Genomic DNA, 26272 nt, shown 5'->3' with positions numbered 1-26272 from the left:
TGTTTAAGAACCAGTAATGATAACATCTGACATTTAAAGTTCTGAAGTTTTAAAGCGAAAAATACAGATTAACTCTTAAAAAACAAGTCATAAAAAGCAGTGGAATTCCCTGCAATCTTTTAAATCAAATCAGAATGATTTAAATGTTTTTACAGAAGTGTGTGGAGTGGGGGTTTGAAGCATATATATGATCATTTCTATAGACTACAATCTGATATTCCCTCTGATACATCAGGAAATATCACCAAGAAAGTGCAAAATGCTTCAAATAAACCAGAAACTGCTCTAACCTTTATCAGTGTAGTTGAGATTATGAAAAAGTTGACTTGACTACTTTGGTTTTTTACACCTCTCTGACCTTTTCAATTTTGTCTGGGAACAGAAATTCTTACACAGAAATACCAAAAAGACAGCTATGTACTCACTTGCTTTCCTCCCACACGCCATAAGCTTGTACTGAGTTTCACAGGAGATGCAGGGACAGATCTGAGCTATTCTCAGTTGACTTAGCCAGCTAAGGTAAACACAGTAAGGACATTATTTAGGACATTTTCTTTACATTTGAAGTTGGGTTCATGAGCCAAAAATGTGAATATCTACATGAATTTGGGGATAAGAATTTGAATCAAATGGAACCCAAAATGCATTTTGAAGAAATTTTGGAGAAAAAATTGTGTAACACCCAATACTGGAGAGGGAAAATGCTATACCTTCACTCTGGATCATAATTAATGTCCTTTGACATTCATTAATTGTTAATATATTTTGCTATTAATGTTTTGAAGCCATTGGAGGGAGGGGAGAGTAAAAGCAGATGACTGTTCAAATGTAATATCAAGAAATCCTTACAGAAAGCATGAAGCAGTTAGCATTTCAGTGACTGCGTTATTTACAGAAAATGTCTGTTATATAACTTGAATGACCACTATGACCACTGTCTACTTTATTGACCATAGGTATTATTTAGGCAAGAAGGCCAGAGCAACAGTCAAGTTATAGAAACACAGAAAACCTCTGCGGTGGTGCTTCTTCCTGATGTTGGTGTCTACATCATTGAAGTCTGTGCAGTCAGTGAAGGAGGGGATGGAACTGCAAGTCCCCAGATCAGAGTTCCATCTTTTTCAGGTAAAGTTACACTTATATTTGGAAGAGTGGTGACTATAGCAATGCTCATTAACTCTATTATTCCTACCTGAAAAAAATGTTCTCACTATTCTCTAGCTATTAGATAAAATCATTAATCAGTCTTCAGTTCTATGCTGAAACAAAGGTGTCTAGTGCCATTTAAGATGCTCAAGAGCATTGGAGGCATCCTTGTGGGGCTGATGAACAAAGCAGAGGATTTACAGGAAACGTCTCCATTTCTAGGATAACATCTGGAAACCTAATTGAGCTGTAGATGTCTTTACACATGCACTACGTGTCTCAAACAGCATTGTAATCAGCTGAGATGTAATCCACACAGACCAACAGTGGAGTCTGGACAGCAAATCAGCTGATCTTCTGAATTTAAATATTCAGACATAGGCACATAAGGATATCAGAGATGTTCTAAGGTGTCCCAAACATTTGCACAGAGCTGGCAGATATGATGTGGGACTTACTTACAAGATATGCACATCATTCTGGACCACCAGCAGGAGGTGAACTATCTAACACAGCTAAAATGACATGTATTTAGGTAGCTGAACCCTGTGTATGTGCCTGCTTTAGAATAAGCTGAATTTCTCTGTAGGTTCCATTGGCTCCCTTGAGTAGTTATTACTTTATTAATTTATTAATGTATTACAGTATTAATGTATTATCATTAAGTAAATTATGATGTCTAGCTTCTATTTCCTCGGTTACTGCAATATGTTGAAAGAATTTAAAATATCAATATTGCACAAGTAAGAAAGGAATGGAAGGATTAATGGCAAGAAAAAACAGAAAATAACATTGCTTTTTTGCCTAAACATGAGGAATCTTAATTCTAACATTCTGCTAACACTTTAAAATTCTACTAAACATTACTTTTTAGTCTTTAAGGAGTATTTTCCAAAAGGCGTGAGCCTGAAACTTCAATCTAGACCTAAAATTTCAACTCTAATCTAGTCACAAACTACAGTGCTATCAGCAGAATGTAGAAGACACCAACACTTACTCCATGTAATATTTGTTTCATGCATCTTTTAAGACATAACTCTAGACCACAAAATCTTTCATTCCCTCTAACCTGATAATTTTTATTAGACTAAGCACAACAGATCAGTTCCACTTATGACAACTGTGGTCCAAAGAAACCCAGCGTGGTTCCCTTCCCATCCTGTGATCTGTTGTCACCACCAGCCCATAGCACATTTCCCCTTAGCACACCTTTTTAAGGGACTGCTGTGATCTAAAAACATCACTGGGCTACTGGGCAAAAGACTGCTTTTTCCTCCGAACAAACATCAAGATCAAGGGTTAGCTTTCATTCCTCGTTCCAGGAAGAATATTTGTGATGACAACAGCCTAATTCTTTTTGAGGATTAAGGCATAAAACCACATACCCTTTTGGAATTTCCTGTTCATTTTCAGACTGAATATGAGGATTCAGCATATGCATTGCTGTAATATCATCATAAAATACTCAATTTCCTTATGTTTGTGTAGAGACCCTATTTTGTGATTGCAGTTCTCACGAGGTAATCCATTGCCTAAAAGTTAGGCTTTTGCTGAGTGTAATAGAATATAGGTTTGGGGCAAAATCTAGTACCTAAATGTACTGAAAACCATTTGCATTGTTTGTTCCTTAATTACTTTGATTTTCATTTCAGGAGGGAAAGTAACAAGTGCTCAGTCCACCTTACATGTGTGGTCCACTTCCTCATCCTCTGTAACACTGCTTATGGCACTGATGGTTCCTTCAACCTCATGGTGAAGACTGCAGACTTTGTTGTTATTGTTATTTGTTTGCTTTAGCTTGATGACATCAAGGGATGGAGTTTTATGTTCGTGGAGAAACTGGAAACCCAAGCTAATGCTTAAAGACCCATAGAAATGCCTGTAGTGCGCTTAGAGGAGTGTTGGAGACACAGTCAATAATTCATCAGGTTTTTTTCTCTTCTTTATTTGTAAAAGTCCTCTGGGGAGAGGACATTTCTTGGCCCAAAAATATGCAGATTGTATGTAATAAACTTTTGTAAGCAAAGGTAATTTCTGTCAAATGTACTTTACTTTTTTAATATGTTTGATTTTGGTGACCCCAGTCATGTATCATTAGGTGTTTAAACGGTGGTATCTAGTATAGTACATCTGTTTGGTTTGGAAAAAAATCATTTTTAAAATATAGAACAAAATTTGATACAGCTTTGTCAAATACTTTTCTTGCATCCCCTATGGTTGGCTGTTCCTACTAATAAAAGAGAAAAACACAGTTTAGATACACAGCCCACTGCAAAAGTGCAGAGAATTTGTTCTGAAAATGTATGAATATGTATTTAATTAACAAAAAGAATTATCAATATAATACTAGACAGCACACTCAGAAAGTGTCAAAATGGAGCAGAAAAGCCATTTATTTTATTACAAGGTAAATGGAAAATGATTAAACACAAACTTAAAAGGAAACAAGTTTGTTTTTTATCAAATACCACATGATTTAATGTCAAATGAATCAAATATTTATTTTCAATAGCAAATAAAAAATCAGTTCCTAACACATATGACAATGAAAACTCCACTGGGCATTTAAACATGATATATGTTAGGCTGTTAAGTGGACAAATAAAGCAATGCAAGCAGATAAACCTACTTTTTCCAACCACTTCTCAGTTGTAACATTTTTTTTTTTTTTTTCTGGGTCCATTTTTTAGTAACATTCTGTGCTTTATATATTTGGTAATCGAGTTGAAGCATATATGAAAGCATATTATGGAGATAATATTAACATTTTTTTGGAATGTAATCTTTCACATATACACAGACTCCAGTAGGATATATTTTAGAGAATGCTATGTCTGAAAAAAAATATTTGGATAAGTGCTGCTGAGCATCATTCCAGTTATTTAGCTAATTGGCTCTATTGCTATAGCTCACTAGAAATTATTCTTGTAGGGACTGTGTGCTATTAGTTTTAATCCCCACATTTTTCACTCATTTGGACAATTTATCTACATTGGAAGGCTTTTCCACGTATTGGCACCCAAATCAAAATGATCCCCAGGGTATATGGTATGTGTGTTTGTACAATTATGGTGTGCATGGTGTTACAAGGGACAGTGTTTTACTACCATGTGTCTAGAGATCGTGCCTAGGATGAACATTCCCTTGCCTGGGAATAATCAAGTCAAAAGAGTTTAACAGGCAAGTCCTAATAGCATAGTTTTTCTAGCTGTCCATCCCTCTAAAAATTTTGATGCACCCTTATTTTGGTTGATGTGTTCTGGGTCTAAAATACAATTAATTTGCCAGCTCACTAGCAAAATAATACTTGGCATTTAGCTACTGTGCCCTTTCTTAGCAGTTTTAAAATAGTAGCCAAGAAAGCACAACACAGATAAAGTGCTTGGTAGGTAAAAAGCTGACTATGACTACTTTTTTTTTCTTTTGAATATTTTACCAGTAAAATTTTTCAGAGATGTTTTAACTCAAATCTTTATTACCCACTGATATTTTAAATAATTTTCTAAAAAATAGGTTTTAAATTTACTTAGTCACCATGTTGCTAGGAAAACAAAGGCAGGAATGCTAGCTGAGCATAGACTGTAGATACAGACAGAAGAACTTCTATATCTCTGCTTCTGGAAGAGCCTTTGACATCAAAGAAAGGAGGTGGAATGTACCTTGTTGATAGAGCAAACTCATAGAAAATAACTTCCTGCTGTCATTTGTAAAACAGTAGCGTTGTTACTGTGCAGAGAACTTGCATTACCAAACCACTGTTTTTTAAAAGGTTAAAATAAACAAGAATAAAGTGACAAACCAAAAAAGCAAAATGGTTATTTTATAAATTAGTTAAGCATCATTTTCTCTATTTTTTATACAGTTGCTTGCCAATGCAGTTTATTTCAGAGTATTCAAAAAGGCTACAGTTACTGCTGGTGGCTTTCCGGTTAAGCAACTTTCTGAATACAATAAATGGCTATGCTTTATAAGAATTAAAGTCTGATAAGGAGACAGAGTTGCATCTAGATATATCTCGATCTCTAGTATCAAGATACAGATAGAAATACTGAACATACCATCAGGTAATGTAATTCTATTGCAGGGATAAAAAGGGGTATGTTTTATATTCAACATGAACAGAATATGTATTTTGCATCTTAAATATATTAATAAACATGTTTAAAATGTTTAAGTACCTATGTATTACCTATTTGTTACTTTGTAGAAGATGATGTTTCCTTATCATGACATATTATTTTTTAGTTGCAAAGGAAAGCTCCTTCCTTTTTCATGTAAAAGATTGTAATAGTGCAGTCTAGTGTCACTGAGGAGACTGTATTTTTGTATAATGCCACAAGATCTGTTTGGAAAAAATAAAGAGAAAGAAACTTTGTTTAGCAGACCAAAAGAAAGATATTGTCATGGCCCATATCAAAATGTTAGATATGTTGTATACAATCTGTATATATGCTATATATAATGGTATATACGATGTGGAAGACACAGTAATATAATAGTTCCTGTGTACTGTTCTTGTAACATTAGATCTTTTTAATAAATAATTCTCTTTTTATTGACTTTTATCTTATCTCCTGTCAGCTCCTGAATTATATTCATTGAGGACAGGGTGACACAAATGTTTTGGGTTCCAGCAGTAGCAACCTTTTAATTACATGACTTCCAAGAAGAAAATGATGAATCTTCAATAGTGAATGTAGACAACGCGCCCATTAAAACCAAATAATTTTTGGCATCATTCTAATTTCACATATGTGTTGGTTTCCCTGGGTAGCTACTACTTTTATAAATAAATAACCGAAAGATGCAAGAAGTCTGGAACTCTCAACATGAAACTATACCTAAAAAAAACTGCAAAATAAGTCTCCAAATTAGCTTCAGAGATAAAAACATTTAAAAAAAAAGTCATGAGAATAAGTGCTTTATAAGGAAGCCACCAAGGACAATCTCCTATGTGCTGAAGTGTTATATAGTTTATGGGACCTCTCTGTCATGTATAACATTCTTTCAAGTGTCACTGATACCCCATAGCTGTTCAGGCACAAAAGCACAGCATGGCCATTTCATGTTCACTTGAAAGGTTTAGTTGATTTGTTTTAAATTTGAAATACTTTGTCTGATAAATCACAACAAAAAAAGCTTTCAAGAATTCACATAACCTTTTGGAGGAAAAAATGTAATAACAGATGACCCAATTATAGCAAATAGTTTTCTTTTTTGATAGTTTTATTTGAGTTTTCAATAATCCCAGATCACTTTTTAATGAAATGCATATCTATATGGGTAAATGACTTTGCAACACAATACAAAGTCAAAAAGCCCATTCTGGAAACAAAAATAGATTGCCACAGTCACCATTTGAACTGAGACTTCAATTACAAAATGGCTTAAATAACATATTATATCAGAACTTCCACTAAATTAGTTATGAATGTCACAGAAAACTGTAATGACCTGGGTTTGCTGACGTGGAGAACTGTGCATATTGAAAATCCATATCCTATCAGAACTTCTACGAAACTGCAACCCACTCTTGCCATTTTATGGCTATCATCACAGTTCATCTGAAGATGAAAGACATTTTCCTTCTTAATTACTTCCTATGCTTTTGAGCAAAACAGTGTCAGGGATAAGAGAAAATGAACAGCATTTTATCACAACCAGTTAGTTGGCTTTAGGCTATTGCAGACAGCCTCCCTAAGCATGACAACACACAGGCTGCTTCCAAAAATACAAGTCCTGAGTTTGCTTTAAGACTTTTCTCTCAATTCCAGTGAAGACAGACCTGAGCACCGACTTTGCCTTTATTATGGTTCATCTTTTTAATACTTTAAACAAGATAATAATAGTGTATATATATTAAAGGCCTAGAAGACAAATCTGTGGAAAATTGTATACTAGCAATTTCAGTTATTCACATTACTTATGACAGTGGTCAGCAGCTTAAGCATGCTGGCACAGATGTAAGGATGCACAGTTATTCTTCCTTCCTGTGCTCCTTTTCTGCTGTCAGACTATTAACGAAGCACCCCAGCTTGTATAAGAATCTACCTAGTCATCAGAAGAAACTGATAAAGAAATCTGTTATGCCTCTTTATTCATCTTTTACTATGATGAAATAGACATGTCTGGCTAGAGAAAAATACCCTCCTTTTTGATATGGTTTTGGGTTTTTTTCCACTTTTAAGTTCAAACTCATCAATTCTAAAAAAACACAGAATAAAACCATAAGAAAGTCTTCTTGAAAGACATAATATCAAAATGAATAACAGAGACAGGCACTATATGTGTTAATCACATATAGAGGTATTCAGCATATTTAGATGTTTGTACAGAAAATAAAATGGGAAAATGCATCAATTTCCTTCCAGTAATAGAAAACACATGAATAAAAAGATATTGAAAGTATTTGAAGCATATCTGGGTCAAAGCTTTAGCAAGTACAATTTTACTCTAAGATGCATTGCTCTGATGCCTGGCTGAGCAGGCGCTTCCATTTCATAATGACACCATCTCTTATCTTCTACAAAAGGGACTTTTAAAGACAGGATAGTAAAACGGGGTAGTCCTTCTGATATTCCTTTAAAACTTCACCATGTGGAGTGACTGACTGATTTAGAAGAAGCCTCAATTCAGTTGCTTAGTTTTGCATAACTCAACCCCTTATTCTTGAGTAATATATACACCCAAGTCTATCATTATTTTGGAAAGAGTCATTCTACATGATAACATTTTATATGTATGTTTGTTCAAATTAAGAAGTTTCAGATGTGCTTTAGGTGAAAAGACTGAATTCCCACTCTGCTGTGACCACCAGATTATTTTACATGGGCTGTCAGATGATCAGTAGAGTCAATGCATAATCCTGGTATTCGAGAAGACTCAAAAGCAAATATATTTTCTGGTTATACTACATTTAAGTCTTACTAGGAAAAAACAAATCACCCACAGTACACTGAGTGTCTCTCCTGCTCCCGTTACAGAGATTAAAAAGTAGCACTTCACCCTGCCCTACAAGTCCCTGGGCAGCCCCTTCTTCCCCTCCCTGCCCTGTCTTCCAACAAAGTGCAAAAGGGTCTGTAAACATCTAAAAAGGTGAGAAAAATATGGGAAAAAAAGCCACATGAGCCTGTAAATCTTCTTATATAGACCAAAAATCAAGCCAAATCTAAAATGAAACTACAGGACTCACATAACCCTCTCCATCCACACGATGTGGGATGTGAAAATCTGTTCCCCTGCCCCACCTTATTTTGTTGAATTTCAGTAGAGTAGGGTCTGTAGTGCCATAACAATTTTCCATGAGGCTCTTGGCAAGATGCTATAGAGGAGGAATGCCATCCAGGAAAAGGGACTAACAAGCTTTCTGTTTTGTAATTGATGCTGCCAGTTTTACAGAGCTCAGACTAAGGTGAGAGACGTCTGGCTACCTTACATCTCCTTTGGACACCTAAATCTCAAAATTATGACGATACTAAGGCCTTTCAGGTAATTAAATGGCAGATAATGTTGAAGCACTCCAGAATGACTGCACAAAACAAAGTGAAGGAGTAAAAAAGGCAACAAGTATGTTTCAATGCCAAAATATGTGAGATGAAGAAAATCTAAAACATGCTAACCTCATGCTGAGTGTGGAACTGACAAGTGAGTAACCTCAATGAGAGTCAGAAACTCATGGCTCACCATATAATGGCTACTAGAATGTTAAACTTGGGTATCATCAGGAAAATTATTGAGAGTAAGATAAAACAGCACTTTTCTGCAAGACAAAACTTTGGTTTTACCACAGTACTGGTGCTGTGTGCACTTGAGGTCTCCACAGCTCAAAAATAATAGAACTAGCAAATAGAAAAACTACTAAAATGATCAAGGGTATCATAGAATCACAGAATCATATAAAGGTTTGGTTTGGAATCGACCTTAAAGACCATCTAATTCCAACCTCCCTGACATGGGCAGGGACACCTTCCACTAGACCAGGTTGCTCAAAGCCCCGTCCAACCTGGCCTTGAACACTGCCAGGGAGGGGGCAGCCACAGCTTCTCTGGGCAACCTGTTCCAGTGTCTCACCACTCCCACAGGAAAGAACTTTTTCCTTATAGCTAACTTAAATCTAACCTGTTTCAGTTTAAAACCGTTACCCCTTGTCCTATCTCAACACTCCCTGATAAAGAATCCTTCCCCATCTTTCCTGTAGACCCCCTTTAAGTACTGGAAGGCCACTATAAGGTCTCCCCAGAACCTTCTCTTCTCCAGGATGAACAACCCCAACTCTCTCAGCCTGTCCTCACAGGGGAGGTGCTACAGGCCCTCGATCATCTTTGTGGCCTCCTCTGGACTCACTTCAACAGATCCATGTCCTTCTTATGTTGGGGGCCCCAGAGCTGGACACAGTGCTCCAGGTGGGGTCTCATGAGAGCAAGTAGAGGGGGAGAATCCCCTCCCTCAACCTGCTGGCAACACTTCTCTTGATGCAGCCCAGGATATGGTTGACTTTCTGGGCTATGAACACATAGTGCTGGCTCAGTCAGTTTTCCATCCACTAATGCCTCCGAGTCCTTCTCCGCAGGGCTGCTCTCAACCCACTCATCACCCAGCCTATATTTTTGCTTGGGATTGCCTCCATCCATGTGCAGGACCTTGCACTTGGCTTTGTTGAACTTCGTGAGGTTTTCACAGGCAGATATCTCAACCCTCTCCAGGTCCCTCTGGATGGCACATCCCTTCCCTCCAGTGTGTCGACTGCACCACACAGCTTGGTGTCATCCACAAACGTGCTGAGGGTGCACTCAATCCCACTGTCCATGTCACCAACAAAGATGTTAAACATCGCCGGTCCTAATACTGATCCCTGAGGAACGCCACTCGTCACTGCTCTCCACTTGGACACCAGGCTGTTGATCTCAACTCTTTGAGTGTGACCATCCAACCAATGCCTTATCCACTGAGTGGTCCATCAGTCAAATCCATGTCTCTCTAATTTAGAGACAAGGATGTCATGCGGGACAGTGTCAAATCCTTTGCACAAGTCCAGGTAGATGACGTCAGTTGCTCTTCCCTTCTCCACCAACGTTGTAATGCTGCCATAGAAAGCCACCAAATTCCTCGGGCATGATTTGCCCTTAGTGAAGCCATGTTGCCTGTCAGCAGTCACCTCCTTATTTTCCATGTGCCCTAGCATAGTTTCCAGGAGGATCTGCTCCATGATCTTGCCTAACACAGAGGCGAGACTGACTGGCCTGTAGTTCTCTGGGTCTTCCTTTTTTTCTCTTTTTAAAAAAGGGGGTTTATGTTTCCACTATTCCAGTCAGTGAGAATTTCACTGGACTGCCATGACTTCTCAAATATGATGGATGTTGGCTAAGCCACTTAATCTGCCACTTCCCTTGGGACCTGTGGATGTATCTCATCAGGTCTCACAGACTTGTGCAGCTTCAGATTCCTTAGATGGTCTTGAACTTCATCTCACACAGTGGGCAGATCTTCATTCTCCCAGTCTCTGCCTTTGCCTTCTGCATCTTGGGTGGTGTGGCTGGAGCACTTGCCAGTGAATATTGAGGGAAAAAGTCACTGATTACCTCCACCTTCTCCATATACCTGGTAACCAGGTCTCCTGTTTCCTTCTGGAGAGGACTCACATTTTCCCTAGTCTTCCTTTCACCACCAATGTACCTTAGAAGCTTTTCTTGTTGCCCTTGACATCCCTGGCCAGATTTAATTCTATCAGGGCTTTGGTCTTCCTAACCTGATCTCTCAGACAGCTTCTCTGTATACTTCCCAGGCTTCCTGTCCTTGCTTCCATCCTTTGTAGGCTTCCTTTTTGTGTTTGAGTTTTTCCAGGAGCTCTTTGTTTACCCATGCAGGCCTCCTGGTGTTCTTACTTGACTTCATCTAGAACATCTAGAACATGCCGGGTGATGCACTTCGGCCACAACCCCCAGCAGCGCTACAGGCTTGGGGAGGAGTGGCTGGAGAGCTGCCAGTCAGAGAGGGACCTGGGGGTGTTGATTGACAGCCGGCTGAACATGAGCCAGCAGTGTGCCCAGGTGGCCAAGAAGGCCAAAGGCATCCTGGCTTGTATGAGTAATAATGTGGCCAGAAGGGACAGGGAAGTGATCTTACCCCTGTACTCGGCACTGGTGAGGCCGCACCTCAATTACTGTGTTCAGTTTTGGGCCCCTCACTACAAGAAAGACATTGAGAGGCTGGAGTTTGTCCAGAGAAGGGCAACGAAGCTGGTGAAGGGTCTGGAACACAGGTCTTATGAGGAACGGCTGATGGAACTGGGATTGTTTAGTCTGAAGAAGAGGAGGCTGAGGGGAGACCTCATCGCCCTCTACAACACCCTGAAAGGAGGTTGCAGAGAACTGCGGATGAGTCTCTGTAATGAAGTAACAAGCAATAGGACAAGAGGTAATGGCCTCAAGTTGCACCAGGGAAGGTTTAGACTAGATATTAGGAAGCATTTCTTTACAGAAGGGGTTGTTAGGCATTGTAATGGGCTGCCCAGGGCAGTGGTGGAGTCCCCATCTCTGGAGGTGTTCAAGAAGCAGGTTGACATAGCACTTAAGGATATGGTGTAGCTGGGAACTGTCAGTGTTAGGTTAACGGTTGGACTAGATGATCTTCAAGGTCCTTTCCAACCTAGATGATTCTGTGAAATTCTGTAAATCTCCCACCTGGGGAGAGGCTAAAAGGATAAGGACTTCTCAGTCTGGAGACAAGTGAGCAATAGATAAGACCCCAATCACACCCCAACTTACTCTCCCATTGTTCTCTCCTGTACAGTGGACAAAGCACTAGAATGTTCTGTGAAAGACTGATTCGCAAATCTCCTCCTCTTCCTGTTTGGAAACTGTGGAACCCAAGTGCTTTAAATTCAAAGTTAAAGATCCTGCTTTTGCTGTCCAATGAATATTGAACTATTCACACAGAAAGCTCCAATATCGAAATGATGCTGTTTGAGAATACCCTCTATTCCCAGGGCCAGAACAATCAAATCTCCTCCCAGACATGTGATACAAGTTAGAAAGGAAAGGTGTTTGAGATCTGAGAAATCCTCAGATGGATCTTTAAATCATTTGCAGTAGACAGAAGAAAAAACATGTCTGCCTCTGTTTTACAAAGGGACACTCACCAGTATGCATGGGAAACTTGGGAATGTACCCAGGGTAATGAAACCACCTTTCCCACATGGACATAAAATGTAGGAGCTGAAACTGGATATCCAGAATCAAAGTCCAGTGTTAACACCACTAATTGCCTTTAAATTGTTATCATCATAGTTTTAATTATTACTGTTTAGGTTGTAACCTCTTGGTAGTGCTTGGAGGTCATCTTTGTTACCTGTCATCTAAAGACTGTAAAAGAACAAACACCAAACACTACTAAGGATCTTCCAATCCTTGCACTATTTCTCAAGATAGACGCAGAGCCTGGGAGAGTTTTAGGTAAGACAACAGAGCAAAAGCAAATATCTGTTCTTACTCTTTTACGAGTAACATCACATTTATTGCCAGACCATCAGAGAACGGGGAAATGAAAATGCAGCATTTTTGCTTTCTTTTTTATGCTGAATACACCAAATGGAATGATTTTGGTATAATGTAGAAAAGATGCCTGATTGATGTAGTTTATAATTTTAAAACTTAGTTTTCTGCTTCTGAGTACACACATACTCACTAATTAACTTGAACAGCAGTTTATAAGACCAGTTTTGACTCTGCCCATTTAATGAACAAAATCCAATCAACCACCCTGTTAGCGTAAATGGAAAATACATGTCTGCAAGAATGATGAATAACTGATTGCCATAGTGATTAGCATAACATGCCTCCTGGGAAGCTATTTGGCATTCAGCTCTCACTAGCACTTTTTAGGGATTGATACAAGTCTTGGTGTGCTTTGCATTGGACTTGCAGCTTATTTAAATAGGAAGACATCTTTCTAGATCTGATGACTGACATTTTCATTTTAAAATTTTACATTTCTGTTTATAAGAAAATGAATCATATTTTTCAAACTGTTGCGGGTGTTTTCACATAAAATGTATGTTTGACTCATTCCATTAAAAAAATCCAAATTTATTTTTAGTGGTCCCAGATGCTCCAAGCATTATAGCTGAGCTCAACTAGCCTCAGTAAAGCTGTTGCTGACTCATAGTTAAGCAACCTAGTGACTTTCGAGGTTGTGTACTTTATTTGGGAAGTTTTTAGAGCCATTGTATACTTCAGTTAACTGGCCTGTAGAGACATCCAGAATTTAAATATATAAAATGATCCCCTAGATTGAAAAAACAGATCATATTTTGAATACAATTAAAGTAATTTAAAATGCTACTAACAGAGCACAGAATATCTACATTTGAAAAATGGGAAATTCAATTACTCTTTTTAGTTCCTGAGCTTCAGTTCCAATTAGGAGTATGTTTTAGTACATTGATGCATATTTTTAACATATTAATTTGTTCAGTATCAGACAAAATCCCCTTTAGGTACAAAACAAATCTGGAAGGCTTTGCAGGAGGCTGCCATGCCTGTCGCAGAATTGACTGACCTGTGGGCAAAGCTCCTTCTCGACTGCAGGATCTTGTGTCAGCATCTCAGACTGGGTCAATAGAGCTGCATCAAGTGTTTTTTCTATCTTCCATCTGTATGGGTTCACTTCAGCGCAAAAGAGTTGAGTTGCAAATAAATTCAATTTAAATTCTGCAAGTTAATATGAAAATCTTGAATTGACTGATTAGGAAAAACAAACAACTCATATATTCAACTTACCCTATAAATTTAAAGGAGGCACAGCTTCCAGAGAGGCACAGTGGAAACAGAGGGAGGGAAATAACCTCTCAAGCTGGCATAGATGCAGAGGGGCTAAAAAAAAAAAAAAAACCAACAAACATTTGAACTGTTTATGGAGCTCCTAAAGACAGGCACTAAGCTATCATTCCCAGGAAGCACCCTATATAAATAAAAGTATTGCATTCAGTGTTTTCAAAAACCTGTCTATCTCCACAGCAGCACCTAAATAAATGCAAATTGTCTATTCAAGGAACCCAGACAGGAAATTGTGATCTCACTTATCACAAATATGGTGGAAATGAGTCAGAAATGAATACAGAAAAGTATAAGAAAAGAAATTTTAAAAACCCCACTCTTCCAAAGCACATAATTTTAAATCTCAGAAACTGCATAATACTAGCTCAGAAAAAAATTTCCAGCAGAGAAGGAATTAACTTAAATTTCCAAACTGTCTGGTGAATTTGAAATCTTTCTTGTCCATTCTTCCATTATTAAATATTAATGGAAGACACACAGGATTCCTATGGGATCCTGCCTGCCAGCTCTCCTCCATCTCACTTTAAACCTGATCACAGGGAAGAGATGCCAATAAAAGGGTATCTCTGTTCATGGCCTCTTCCATGCCTGAAGGTTGAAGACTTCTTCAACAACCAGTAATTCTGAACTGACTGAAGACAAAACCCTGACCTTCATTCTGACCCTCAATAACAGTACTAACCTGAGAAACTTCTGAGGAGCAGCTGCTTCCATTTTAGCTGTATAGACCCTACATAGACTTGCATGACCTGCTTTGGGAATAAAAATATCCACCACACCCTAAAGCACACTGTGGAAGTGGGCTTCAAAGTCTTGTGAATATTGAAACTGTTTTGAAGGGTTCAGTTTTCATAATTCATAATATCTTACAAGGTTTTATCTTCATCACAACCCTGGAAAATATCTTCAGGTTGAACAGCAGCTTCCCTGACTGTCCTTTCAGAATATCTCAAATGGTCCATGTGCAACCTGAATATATACATGTTTACATTATGCAGGCATGTAAAAGAGGAGGAGTTTCATTACTCCTCATTTAGCTAACATTTATAGAAGTGTCCAAAAAAGTGAAAAGCTGTCACTGAATAAAAAAACCCTCTCTGTATGCACAAAGGCATTAATTACATTTGAAATATTAGCATATTTTAAAGAGCTGAAACTACAGAGAAATTAGGCTAAAAATTGATTCTACAATTTTACTCATTCACTTAAATCACAGAATCACAGAATCATCTAGGTTAGAAAAGATCTTGAAGATCATCTAGTCCAACCATTAACCTAACACTGACAGTTCCCAACTACACCAGATCCCTCAGCGCTATGTCAACCCGACTCTTAAACACCTCCAGGGATGGGGACTCCACCACCTCCCTGGGCAGCCCATTCCAACGCCTAACAACCCCTTCTGTAAAAAAATACTTCCTAATACCTGGTCTAAACCTTCCCTGGTGCAACTTGAGGCCATTACCTCTTGTCCTATTGCTTGTTACTTCATTACAGAGACTCATCCGCAGTTCTCTGCAACCTCCTTTCAGGGTGTTGTAGAGGGCGATGAGGTCTCCCCTCAGCCTCCTCTTCTTCAGACTAAACAATCCCAGTTCCATCAGCCGTTCCTCATAAGACCTGTGTTCCAGACCCTTCACCAGCTTCGTTGCCCTTCTCTGGACAAACTCCAGCCTCTCAATGTCTTTCTTGTAGTGAGGGGCCCAAAACTGAACACAGTAATTGAGGTGCGGCCTCACCAGTGCCGAGTACAGGGGTAAGATCACTTCCCTGTCCCTTCTGGCCACATTATTACTCATACAAGCCAGGATGCCTTTGGCCTTCTTGGCCACCTGGGCACACTGCTGGCTCATGTTCAGCCGGCTGTCAATCAACACCCCCAGGTCCCTCTCTGACTGGCAGCTCTCCAGCCACTCCTCCCCAAGCCTGTAGCGCTGCTGGGGGTTGTTGTGGCCCAAGTGCAGCACCCGGCATTTGGCCTTATTGAAACTCCCCCAGCTGTCCTTTACCCATCGCTCCAGCCTGTCCAGATCTCTCTGTAGATCCTCCCTACCCCCGAGCAGATCAACACTCCCATCCAACTTGGTGTCATCTGCAAACTTACTGAGGGTGCACTCGATCCCCTCATCTAGATCATCAATAAAGATGTTAAACAAGAGTGGCCCCAAAACCGAGCCCTGGGGGACACCACTCGTGACTGGCCGCCAACTGGATTTAACGCCATTCATTACAACTCTTTGGGCCCGGCCATCCAGCCAGTTTTTTACCCAGTGAAGGGTGTGCCCATCCAAGCCACAAGCAGCCAATTTCACCAGGAGAATGTCGTGAGAAATGGTGTCAAAGGCCTTACTAAAGTCAAGGTAGACAACATCCACAGCCTTTCCCTCATCCAACAAGCAGGTCGCCCTGTCATAGGATGAGATCAGGTTTGTCAAGCAGGACCTGCCTTTCATAAACCCATGCTGACTGGGCCTGATCATCTGGTTGTCCCACATGTGTTGTGTGATGGTACTCAGGATGAGCTGCTCCATCAGCTTTCTGGGCACCGAAGTCAAGCTGACAGTCCTGTAATTTCCCGGATCATCCTTCTGACCCTTCTCATATCAGTGTCATATTGACCAATTTCCAGTCTGCCGGGAGAATGATACTTTTTGACTTGAATGTTTGTAAGGAACTCAGCAGAAGCAGACATGGAGAAGAGTTAATTACACCTGGAGAGTGGAAGAGTCCACCAGTAAGACATTTACCTTAAAGGGAAAAGTCAGTATACCAAGGACAAAGTCATGAAAAAGGTTACATACCAGAATATTTCTTTTGACAATGAAATCACTTAGTCACAAAACAGTCTTCCAAAGTGGCCTTCCTATACCAGTAAAGATCTGAAGTTAAATTTAAAATATAAATAAACTGTACTGCAACATCACATAAAGCTGACAGTCTGATGTCCATACAGTTATGTATAAAACCCAACAGATTGAAAAGAGAATAAAAACAAAGCAAAGAATAAAAATTCTTAACCTCCAAAGTTCAAAGAAATATGATTTTCCACTGAAAAAAAAAAAGACCACTTCTCTCCAGGTTTTCCAAAAATATTGTATGCAGTTTTCTGAATAATTTGGCATGTTTCAGGTCAAAAAAATTTTCCAAAGAGAAGTTACAGAATAGAGTCTAAATGTTTGTGGCTTGTATGAACCTGTAGTTTTTATAACATTCATTGACTGAAATATTAACCTGAAATAATGTCTTTGCTCCAGTACTCAGTAATAATATGGGCATGTCTCACACCTTCAGACTGATGCTTCTCTCTGGCACTCAAGTTCAAACTGGGCATATTTGCTATCATATTTTTCAGTTAAACTGGTCATATTCTAGCTAAAAGGAGTTTTCCATTCAGCTTTACAGTGTCTGCATTTCAACCCAAGAGTTCCCCCATATATTACAGCAGTAAAGAAATAGGAGTTTAAAATTTCTTTTTCTGTGATGTAGTGGTTGTATATACAATCTACATTCATTGTCAAGCACACACGAAGCACGTGCACATGTCTGATGTACCTAACTAAGTATCAGTTGACATTGTCATTATGGTTTCTTATCTTTGCTTGAATTCCTTTAAAACAGCATTGCTTAATGCATGATACTACACTGTCTAATTAAGCAAGAAGTGACTAGGATAGATGGTGACCTTTTCAAAGTGATTTCCATACATAACATGCTGCATGAAATGTGAAATACTGGCTCCTGAATGAAGCCTATCAAAAAGAAAGACTGTTCTCTTTATACTACCATTCTAGAGTGCTGTGTAAATGACTACGATCTTTAAGGCAAAATCATAGTGTGTGACATTTCATTTTCATAACCTTTTCATTCCATGAAAGTATGTTTTTAATGGTATAATCCTTATAAAATATTAATGAATGTGACAAAATTTATAAGGCAATATAGTCAGCATCATTTATAAGAATACTATAATTATAATTATAAATATTATAAGTTCACTCCAGGTAGAGAGAGACAATTCTGGAAAAGTGAAATATTCAAAAAGATATGTAAAATAAGCTGTGATTTGTGTATCACTGCATTGTGTTATTAACTTGAAGAATAGTTCTTCTTCAAAGGAAATGTCAGTGAGCTTTGTAAAGTCTTCAAGTGAGGCACAATTCTAAGTAACAATGAACCCATTTCAGGCAGAGATGATTTTTCACACAGAAGAAAATTTTAAATTATCTGTCTTATACTTAGAGCATCTTTCACTCTGACCTTGCAAAGATCCTAAGTATATATGCTATAATTGGGTGCAAAAACTTCTAATGCATAGGTAATAGCAAACAGGTTACTAGCACATAAAATTGGTTCAAGGGTTATTTTCTGGTTTTAGATATCAAAGTTAATTTCCATTTAAAAAAAAAATAATTCCTCTTCTTTCCTAATTATTCAAGTTTTACTGCTTTGTTTCATTGCTGGGACATTTAAGAGAGGGAAGGAAGCTACCTGTGATGATAAGAAAAAAATTATTCTGCTTAAGGCAGAAGCTTGGAACTTCACTGCACAGGGATTTCTTTCCTGCTCTTTTTGTACTTTTCCACCTCTCCTTTGAACATGTAGCTTTCTGTAACATCAAATTATGGTGGCACATGGAGAAGGTATGGAGTATAGAAATTATATTTACTGTATAAAACACATGAGATTGTAAGTTTATGAAAGATTTACATGCTGGGATGTCCTTCGTTGGTATAGCTCTCTATTTCTAAATGAGTATCACAGGAAGAAGAACTTATTTCTTCCCATTGAGTGAAGTGACCAGCTCAATGTTGAGAGTCAGATGAGCTTACCTTCAGCTGTTTTCATATAAGACAGAACTGCTATAGTAATATTCCCCACAAGAATATACACAAGGGCAGAGGATGGGGGAAGGAAATATTTTCAGGTAGACACAGCAGAATGTAAAACCACTCCTCCAGAACTCTGTCATAAAAATGGGGAAAAATAGCATCTTATCCAGGAACTAGCCAAATGTGATTATAGCATAGTCTGTGTAAAAGACAGTATTTTACATTTTATGAATGTAAGGTTTACCTTATAAGAATCTAAGGTAAGAATCTAAGATCAGGATCACAATCTGTTCTTAGGAATCCCAGGGAAAATATTGACTGATTAAATAGTGGTCTATTTAAAAATGTTCTGTGTATCACTTTTTCAGAAGAGGAAGTATGTATTTGCAATGCAGTTTGAGAGTTTTAGATTGTCTAATGTACATTTATTCATTCCCACAAATATTGCTGAGTTGTTAATATTCACCTCAGAACCTGATACTCATTAGATCTTAGATGCCTTGAAATGAGTCATGCCAGTGTCATGCTTTTTAATTTAGATGTATAATCAGACTTTTTTTCAATTTTTTTATTCCATAGCTTTATGCTTATTCAAATCTTTTATTTCATTTCTGCTGCTATTACTTTTCTTTCTGAGTTAAAAAAAATTTAGTTCAATTTAGTGCAAACACAAGGTTTTTTTAAACATAACTCTTTAAAACTTACAGTTAAGTCAATTCACAGCTCAAGGTAAACTAGATTCAATAATGATCCTGTTTAAAAGTTAAATTGCATTCCAGCCACCTGATATAATGAAATGGAAAGACATATTATAGTCCTTAAGAAAATCGTTGGCAAAATGTAGTAGTTTTAGACCAAGGCAAGGTGACAGTAGTGACTGAGTGTTTGCTTGGGTTAGCAGAAGGAGCTGTGAGAGCTAACAACTCAATTAAAATGATTACTTTTTCAGGGCATGGAGAGACAACAGGGGACAAATGAAAAGACTAACAGATGAACTGTTCATTCAACTTAAAATCTTTATAAATTGTAAGAGAACATCAAGATCACTCTGTCCTTTCACAGCAAAGTTATCACTAATGTGGAAAAAAAATTTGTTATGTTTCAATTATAATACCAGCAGCAGGTTGGTAAGACCTTTGTGGTCAGTGCTCCTTTTTCCAAGGGGTGACCCTCATTATGTGGTAGAATAGCTTCCTGTGTTATTAAACTCTGCCTTGGGAAGATAACTTCTACTCTCTTCTCTGCTATCAGGTATTTCACTGTTGTAAAATAAGTGCTTGGACATTTTTTTGTGGTTTGGCTTTGGAGCTATAGCACAGTGATATCAAGGAATATAGACTTTATCATGAGACACTTCCCCAGAAAGTAGGATCCTGCCATTTGCCCTGATAGAGATGGTAACTGAATTTAGAGACCTTCTGGAATTTTATTCTCTTGATTTTCCCTCCCCTCAAACACAGGTTCTGATTCTTGTGTTTCCACCCTTTGCTTGTGAATTTCCTCATCTTTGGAAAGTTAACAAAATCAAATTATGAGGAGATCTAATTTTGCACGGACTTTTTTCCCTTCTTATCATCTAGGCAGAACAGGCTGGCATTTGCTGAAAAAGCCCCTCTGCATAAAGTGTACTACACATGACACATTTTTACAAGTGAATTAACCTATTGTTGCATGACTCTCAATGCTAATAGCTCAGATAGGAAGAATGACGTTAGGCCCTGCCAATAATAAACAATCAAGTCAAACACTTGCAATAGCAGGAACTGAAACTGATATCCCAGATAATCTAAGCATTCCAACTCAGTCATTCCTGCTCCCTGTCAATTAGGTCACTTCTCTTTGACCTAAAGAAGTTTTGGTACAGCCACTATAACAGAAGAGCCTGTCCTCATAGAAACCTACGTCTGAACAAGAATGAGGTAAAAAATGGTTGTATCCTCGTTGTCACTTAGTAGATTAAACACAAGAGGACCTGAGAAAAAATATAATTTGTAATGTTAGATAAAACAGGCATGTGGGGGAATTTCCCAGAATACTAAAGCATATATGTACAAGGTTTGCACTTAAGGGATGAAAAAGATGCTTCATATTAATTAGAACAGCAGGGGCATAACAAAAAACTTATCTCAGGGCAGAATGTAAGAGAAAAATAGCCAGGCATTTTACCCTTCAGAAAGGTTTGCTTAAGCATTTCAAGCCATTTCAGTGCTAACAGGTCTCATTTCCCTGATGTAATTAGTAAAGGAAACAACAATTACCTGCAGGTTCATTAAATAAATCAGCACTGTTACTCATTGTGAAGTTAATGATCAGTAGTGCAGATGATTGTTATGGACACAGTTAGTACAGTTGTTGGTATTCAGCTGCAACACTTTAAAGAGTATTACTCTGCTTTTAAATTTTGTCATTCAAATAGATTAATGTTTTCAGCATTTTCATTTAATAACTGAAAATTATCCTAACTGGGAGTGAGTTTTTCAGCCTAATTAAGATAAAAAATTTTCAGAGTGTAATGAATTAACTGTCATATCTGTTTCTATAAAGCAGATTTGCTTACATGCATGTCATGTAACTCAGATCCACCAGCAACATAATGCCAGTACTTATTGTTGTGAAACTCCCAATTTAATACCACTTAAGGAAATCTGGACTCATCAGAGCATTAGCTTTTTCTGCTAAATTGAGAAGCCAGGAGATAGCCTTTCACACAGCAATTTCCATTCTAAACTGGCTGGGAGCCTCTGCCTCATACTGGTCCCAGCTTTGTAATATTTCACCTAGACTGTAATAAAGCAATATACATAGGCACGAAACCCTCAACCCTTTGGAGAACACATCTGAACTGCTCTTACACTTCTATACTAAGTTTCCCCAGAATTTCAGGTTCACTGTAATGCTTCTGGTCTTTATTTTCAAGATGATTAACCACCTGGGTGCACTGTGTGCATATATATATATATACACTTATATTTAAAATGTCATCTAACACTTCTGAGGAAAAATAGTGAACAGCCGTATTTCTCAGGAGAAAAAAAATAAAAAAAAAAAACAAAAAACAAAAAACAAAACAAACAAAAAAAAAAAAACAAAACCCAACACCTTTCTACCATAAAAGCAGAGAAGCAGAGCTCGTTGCACATGACAGACATCCTCTGAGAATTTTCTGAGACATGGATTGAAATTCTACAAAAACTAGAGCACAGGTAGCCTCATCATCTCTGTTCTAATTGCACATTTCTTACCTGCTTTTACAAAAATAACTCAAAGCAGCTTGATATATACCAACTTTTATCACTCTTAAAATATCAGTATACTATATTTTTCTTCTTATTCTATTCCCAGAGAACGTAATATAATGATGTGTAATAACTTCTGTCATTAGTTTTACAGCATAGTAGTATTGATGTTGTCTTTTCAGCAGTCTTTCAGCTATCCAAGAAAGATTCTCCAAGAAGTTCCATCTGTAAGGTTTTTCAAGCATTTTATAGCTCACACCTATGTTGTAAAAATTGTTTAATATTAAAAATTAATTAATGGCAGTTACTGCATTGCATCATAATGATTTGATCATTTTTTTCCCTCCATTCAGAATATACCAGGATTTCGTGACAGAGGAATAAACATGCCAACCATTAGCTTGGCCAACTAGAACACAGCAACAGACGGACTTTGTCTTGCCCTTCTGGGAGGCAGAAAGCCAAGCAACATCTAGCTGACCAGTAGTCTGTGAGTCAGAGGAAACCTCTCCTCTAAACTGAACTGTTTCATAATTATTTATTTTTGTTACACAAGTGTTAAAGAACAACCAAAAACAAGGTTTCATTTTACAAGGCCTCTGTGTAAAGAATACGGTGAGATTCATTACATGTCTAAAGAGCTTGGAAATCAAATAAGAGTTCACAGTCCCAATTACCATGCTTCAAAAGATGGAGGTATTTTCTTTTGGATCTGACCTCCAAGTAATGCAAATACTATTTTCATGTAAATTAATAGGAAGTGGGAAAAGAGAATGAATCTAGCATATAAGTGTAATATAAGCAGTTACCTCGAAAGTGAATGGTTTCAGGAGGAGCTGTTTAAAAACCAAACATAAATCACAAGTAAATAGGAGAAAAAATTAAATTGGCTTTCAGAATTTTTCTCAGTATACTCAGTCGCAAAGTGGCAGGACATCCCAATCCAAGTAAACAAATTACACTGCACATCAAAATAATAACACATCATTTTAAAACCCACCCTTTATTCAACAGAAGCCCATTTCCTAGATTTATGAAATGGAATATTTCACAAACGCCAGACGTTCAGCAAATATTAGTTACTCTATTTATTCCCACTGCATTTTAAGGTTATTCAGCTGGCAGTTGCTAAGGGAACAGCCTTCATTTATTTCAAGTGTTATCAGAACTAGAATACTGTTCTGGAAGAGATAAATCTGAAGAAAAGTAACATTAGATCTAAATAAATGAGCAAAATATATATGTATGTGTGAGCATACATAAACTCAGAGGTGAGGGATAGGTGGCATTAGCTCAAATGAGTTTAAACAGCTTGAGTTTTGTTTAACTACCAAATTTTCTCATCTGTCTGTTGCAGATGTATGTATGAGAATATCACAAAGAGTTCTCTTTTCTATAAATATCAACTGCAGACAGCTACATGTTAGGCCATTGCTAGGGAATAGAGGTTCCTTTTTGTTAAAGAAAGCATTTCAACTAAACAAGTTTCGCAAATCAGCAGGTGATGATGATGATGTGGCACACATTCAAAAGGCAGCCCAGGCTAACATGAAAGCTAAGCTTTTGAAGGATGAGCTTGCCAACATCAGTGAGAGAGTCAAACCTCCTATATGTCCCACTGTTGTTAAGCAGAAAAAAAGTTACGCATCAAGACAGAAAAAAGATTTTAAAGCATGTTCAGACAATGTTCTCTTCTTTCCTCTCCTAACAAGCTGGAAGTCTTGAATTAAATTAAAAAATTTGAAATTTCTTCTCTGGATCCTTTACATCTTTTCCTTGGGACTTGGCATTGCAATAGGCAGTGAGGATTACCCCTCAAAGTAGCTCCTATAAGTGCTTGTTCTGAAGACTAAACTAGGTAAAAGCATAGTTCCTAAAGCTCACAGAAATCTGTGAAATCTCACATCTGCCAGGGAGAAAAAGAGCCCAGACAAACCATGTGGATAAACTAAACCCAACAGTGTGAGTGTTAGGACTATGCACTGGTGTCTTCTAGTCATTTTATTTCAGGAAAGAGTTGTCACAAACAAAAATTCCATCCATTGCTCTTCTCCCACAGTGTACAGCATATAAAAATGCACTGAAGCTGATACAAAGCAGCCTGTACTACCCATTTGCTGTCTAAATCCCTCTGACCTTTCCTAAGCTCTATAAAAAGCAATTTTGCAGCAAACCCAAGACAACCTAGTAGCTAAATGGTACCAATATACCTGAAAGTAAGCTCTGCTCTTAGAAAGATTTTCTTCACATAAAGTACACAAAGCTGCAAGGTTTCTCTCAGACCATGGGCCAAATCCTGAGATCTTTACTCACACTGTGCAGATTCTCCTTTTCTGCTAACATTACGCTGCAGTCCTGTACAGGTTTGGGTAACAGCGGAAAAGAAAATACATAGCATATACAAAAATCCTCCATTATTACTTGCCTTTCAGGAAAAATGTAAGGATGGAAGTTTTGGGATCCAAAATGCACTCATAAGAAGTACTCTCCAGGAAAAATCTCCTGTCAGGACCAATCTTGCTCTACTCACTTGGGACTTCAATCTCTTTTTTTTTTTTAAAAAAAAAAAAAAAAGGAAAAAAAAGAAATTGTTGTTCTTCAAGTCTTTTCATCATATTTCACTGCAATTAGCAATCCTTCCCCTTCACTTTTAATGGGTATGGAAGTCTAAAGAAAAATCCCTGAACATCTGTCAGAGCAGACTATGGAACTGACAGAAGGGAAAATGATTGCAGAATCCCTACACTGTGTTTTGCTTGCACTGTGCATAATACTCTACCAGACTTTGGAAAATACTTTCAATTTCATTGAAAGATAGGAATGCCATAGCTAGTCCTCAGCTGATGTATTGGAAATAGGTTTGCTTAAGTTTTATAAATCCTGCCAGGAATTTTAAGGCCTCTGCCTCCATACATAAGTCATCAGGAGGAGTATTATGCAGGGACCTTCATATTTACAGTTTGTTTTGAGATAGTTCTGTGAAGTAGGTTGGAGTGAGAAAAACAACACAAAAAATACGCTAAAATATCACAAAAAGCACAATATGGGGAATAATCTATGAATGCATAAATATATCAAGTTTAAGAATGGGGGAAAAAAGAATTTCATAAAGTCTGGCATGTGTAAACCAGATCAGCCTGAAGCAATTTCCCTGACACTGTGGCAATTTGCACTGTTTTGTACAATACTATTACATTATTCATTAAATAGTAGCATTAAATTAACAACTTGAAGCATCATGGGAACTTTGCATGCACATGGAATTACTGCGTTAGTGACAGCAGAATAAGTCTTGAATTCTCTATGTTTAAATCGAGCTACCTCCTCACCTTTTATGGTTGTGATTCACTGAATGATCACCAATGCACAGAGGCTTTGCTTGTATTGCCTCCCATGCTTCATTAGGAAATCCTCTACAGGCAAGACAGGTTTTATTATCACTGACAAGGAATGTGATAGCAGACAGATTGCTAGATAAATTCTAGAGTGTCACAGCCACAGAAGATGCTGTACACTTGAATTGTACCATTGAGAGAGCTGGGAGGGGTTGACCAGCAGGCACCTGCCCATCACAGTATATACATTGTCTTTAAGTTAAGACTGGCTTCTAGTGCAACAGTGGAAGAATTGCATTTTGTTCTATCAGACACTTCTGTTGCTGAAGCTTCTAGGAACACAGTGAGGGGGCCACAGATCCAATGATACAAACTGGTTTTGGGTGCTTTATGTACTCTGCACATCAGGACTGGAGAAAGGCACAAACATGAGGGCAGTCACAAAGACTTGAGCATAGTGAAAAATGACTGTTGTGCCTACTGTACTGGTTTCGGCTGGGATAATTTTCTTCATAACAACTTGTATAGTGCTATGTTTTGGCTTTGTGCTGAAAACTGTTGGCAATATGGGGATGTTTTAGTTACTGCTGAGCAGAGCTTACACAGAGTCAAGACCTCATCTGCTTCTCACCCCATCCCATCAGTGAGGAGATTTGGGGTGCAGAAGGGGTTGGGAGGGGACACAGCTGGGACAGCTGACCCCAGCTGACTACAGAGATATCCCATACCATATGATGTCAAGCTCAGCGTATAAAGCTGGGGAAAGAAGAAGGTGGGGGGGGGACATTCAGAGTGATGGTGTTTGCCTTCCCAAGTTACATGTGATGGAGCCCTGCTTTCCTGGAGATGGCTGAACACCTGCCTGCAGATGGGAAGTGGTGAATGAATTCCTT

The 26272-nt window shown here is 38.1% G+C and overlaps 1 protein-coding gene across 6 annotated transcripts in view; it reads left to right on the top strand.

Moving 5' to 3' along the window:
• CNTN5 (contactin 5) overlaps positions 1-5716 on the top strand; it is a 666666-nt gene extending 660950 nt beyond the window's left edge. For 5 of the 6 annotated variants that reach the window (XM_074860212.1, XM_074860211.1, XM_074860215.1 and 2 more), the window contains 2 exons: positions 957-1125; positions 2799-5716. In XM_074860212.1, coding sequence (XP_074716313.1) covers positions 957-1125; positions 2799-2902 — 273 coding nt within the window. In that variant the 3' untranslated portion in view covers positions 2903-5716. The remainder of the gene's footprint in view (positions 1-956; positions 1126-2798) is intronic. The other variant, XR_012627723.1, reaches the window with a different exon arrangement.
• The last annotated feature ends 20556 nt before the right edge of the window (positions 5717-26272 follow it).

This window comes from Strix uralensis, chromosome 2, assembly GCF_047716275.1.
Source record: "Strix uralensis isolate ZFMK-TIS-50842 chromosome 2, bStrUra1, whole genome shotgun sequence".
Classification (NCBI taxonomy): Eukaryota; Metazoa; Chordata; class Aves; order Strigiformes; family Strigidae; genus Strix; species Strix uralensis.
Note: the sequence above shows the minus strand (reverse complement) of the source record. Positions and strands in the feature narration are given on the sequence as shown.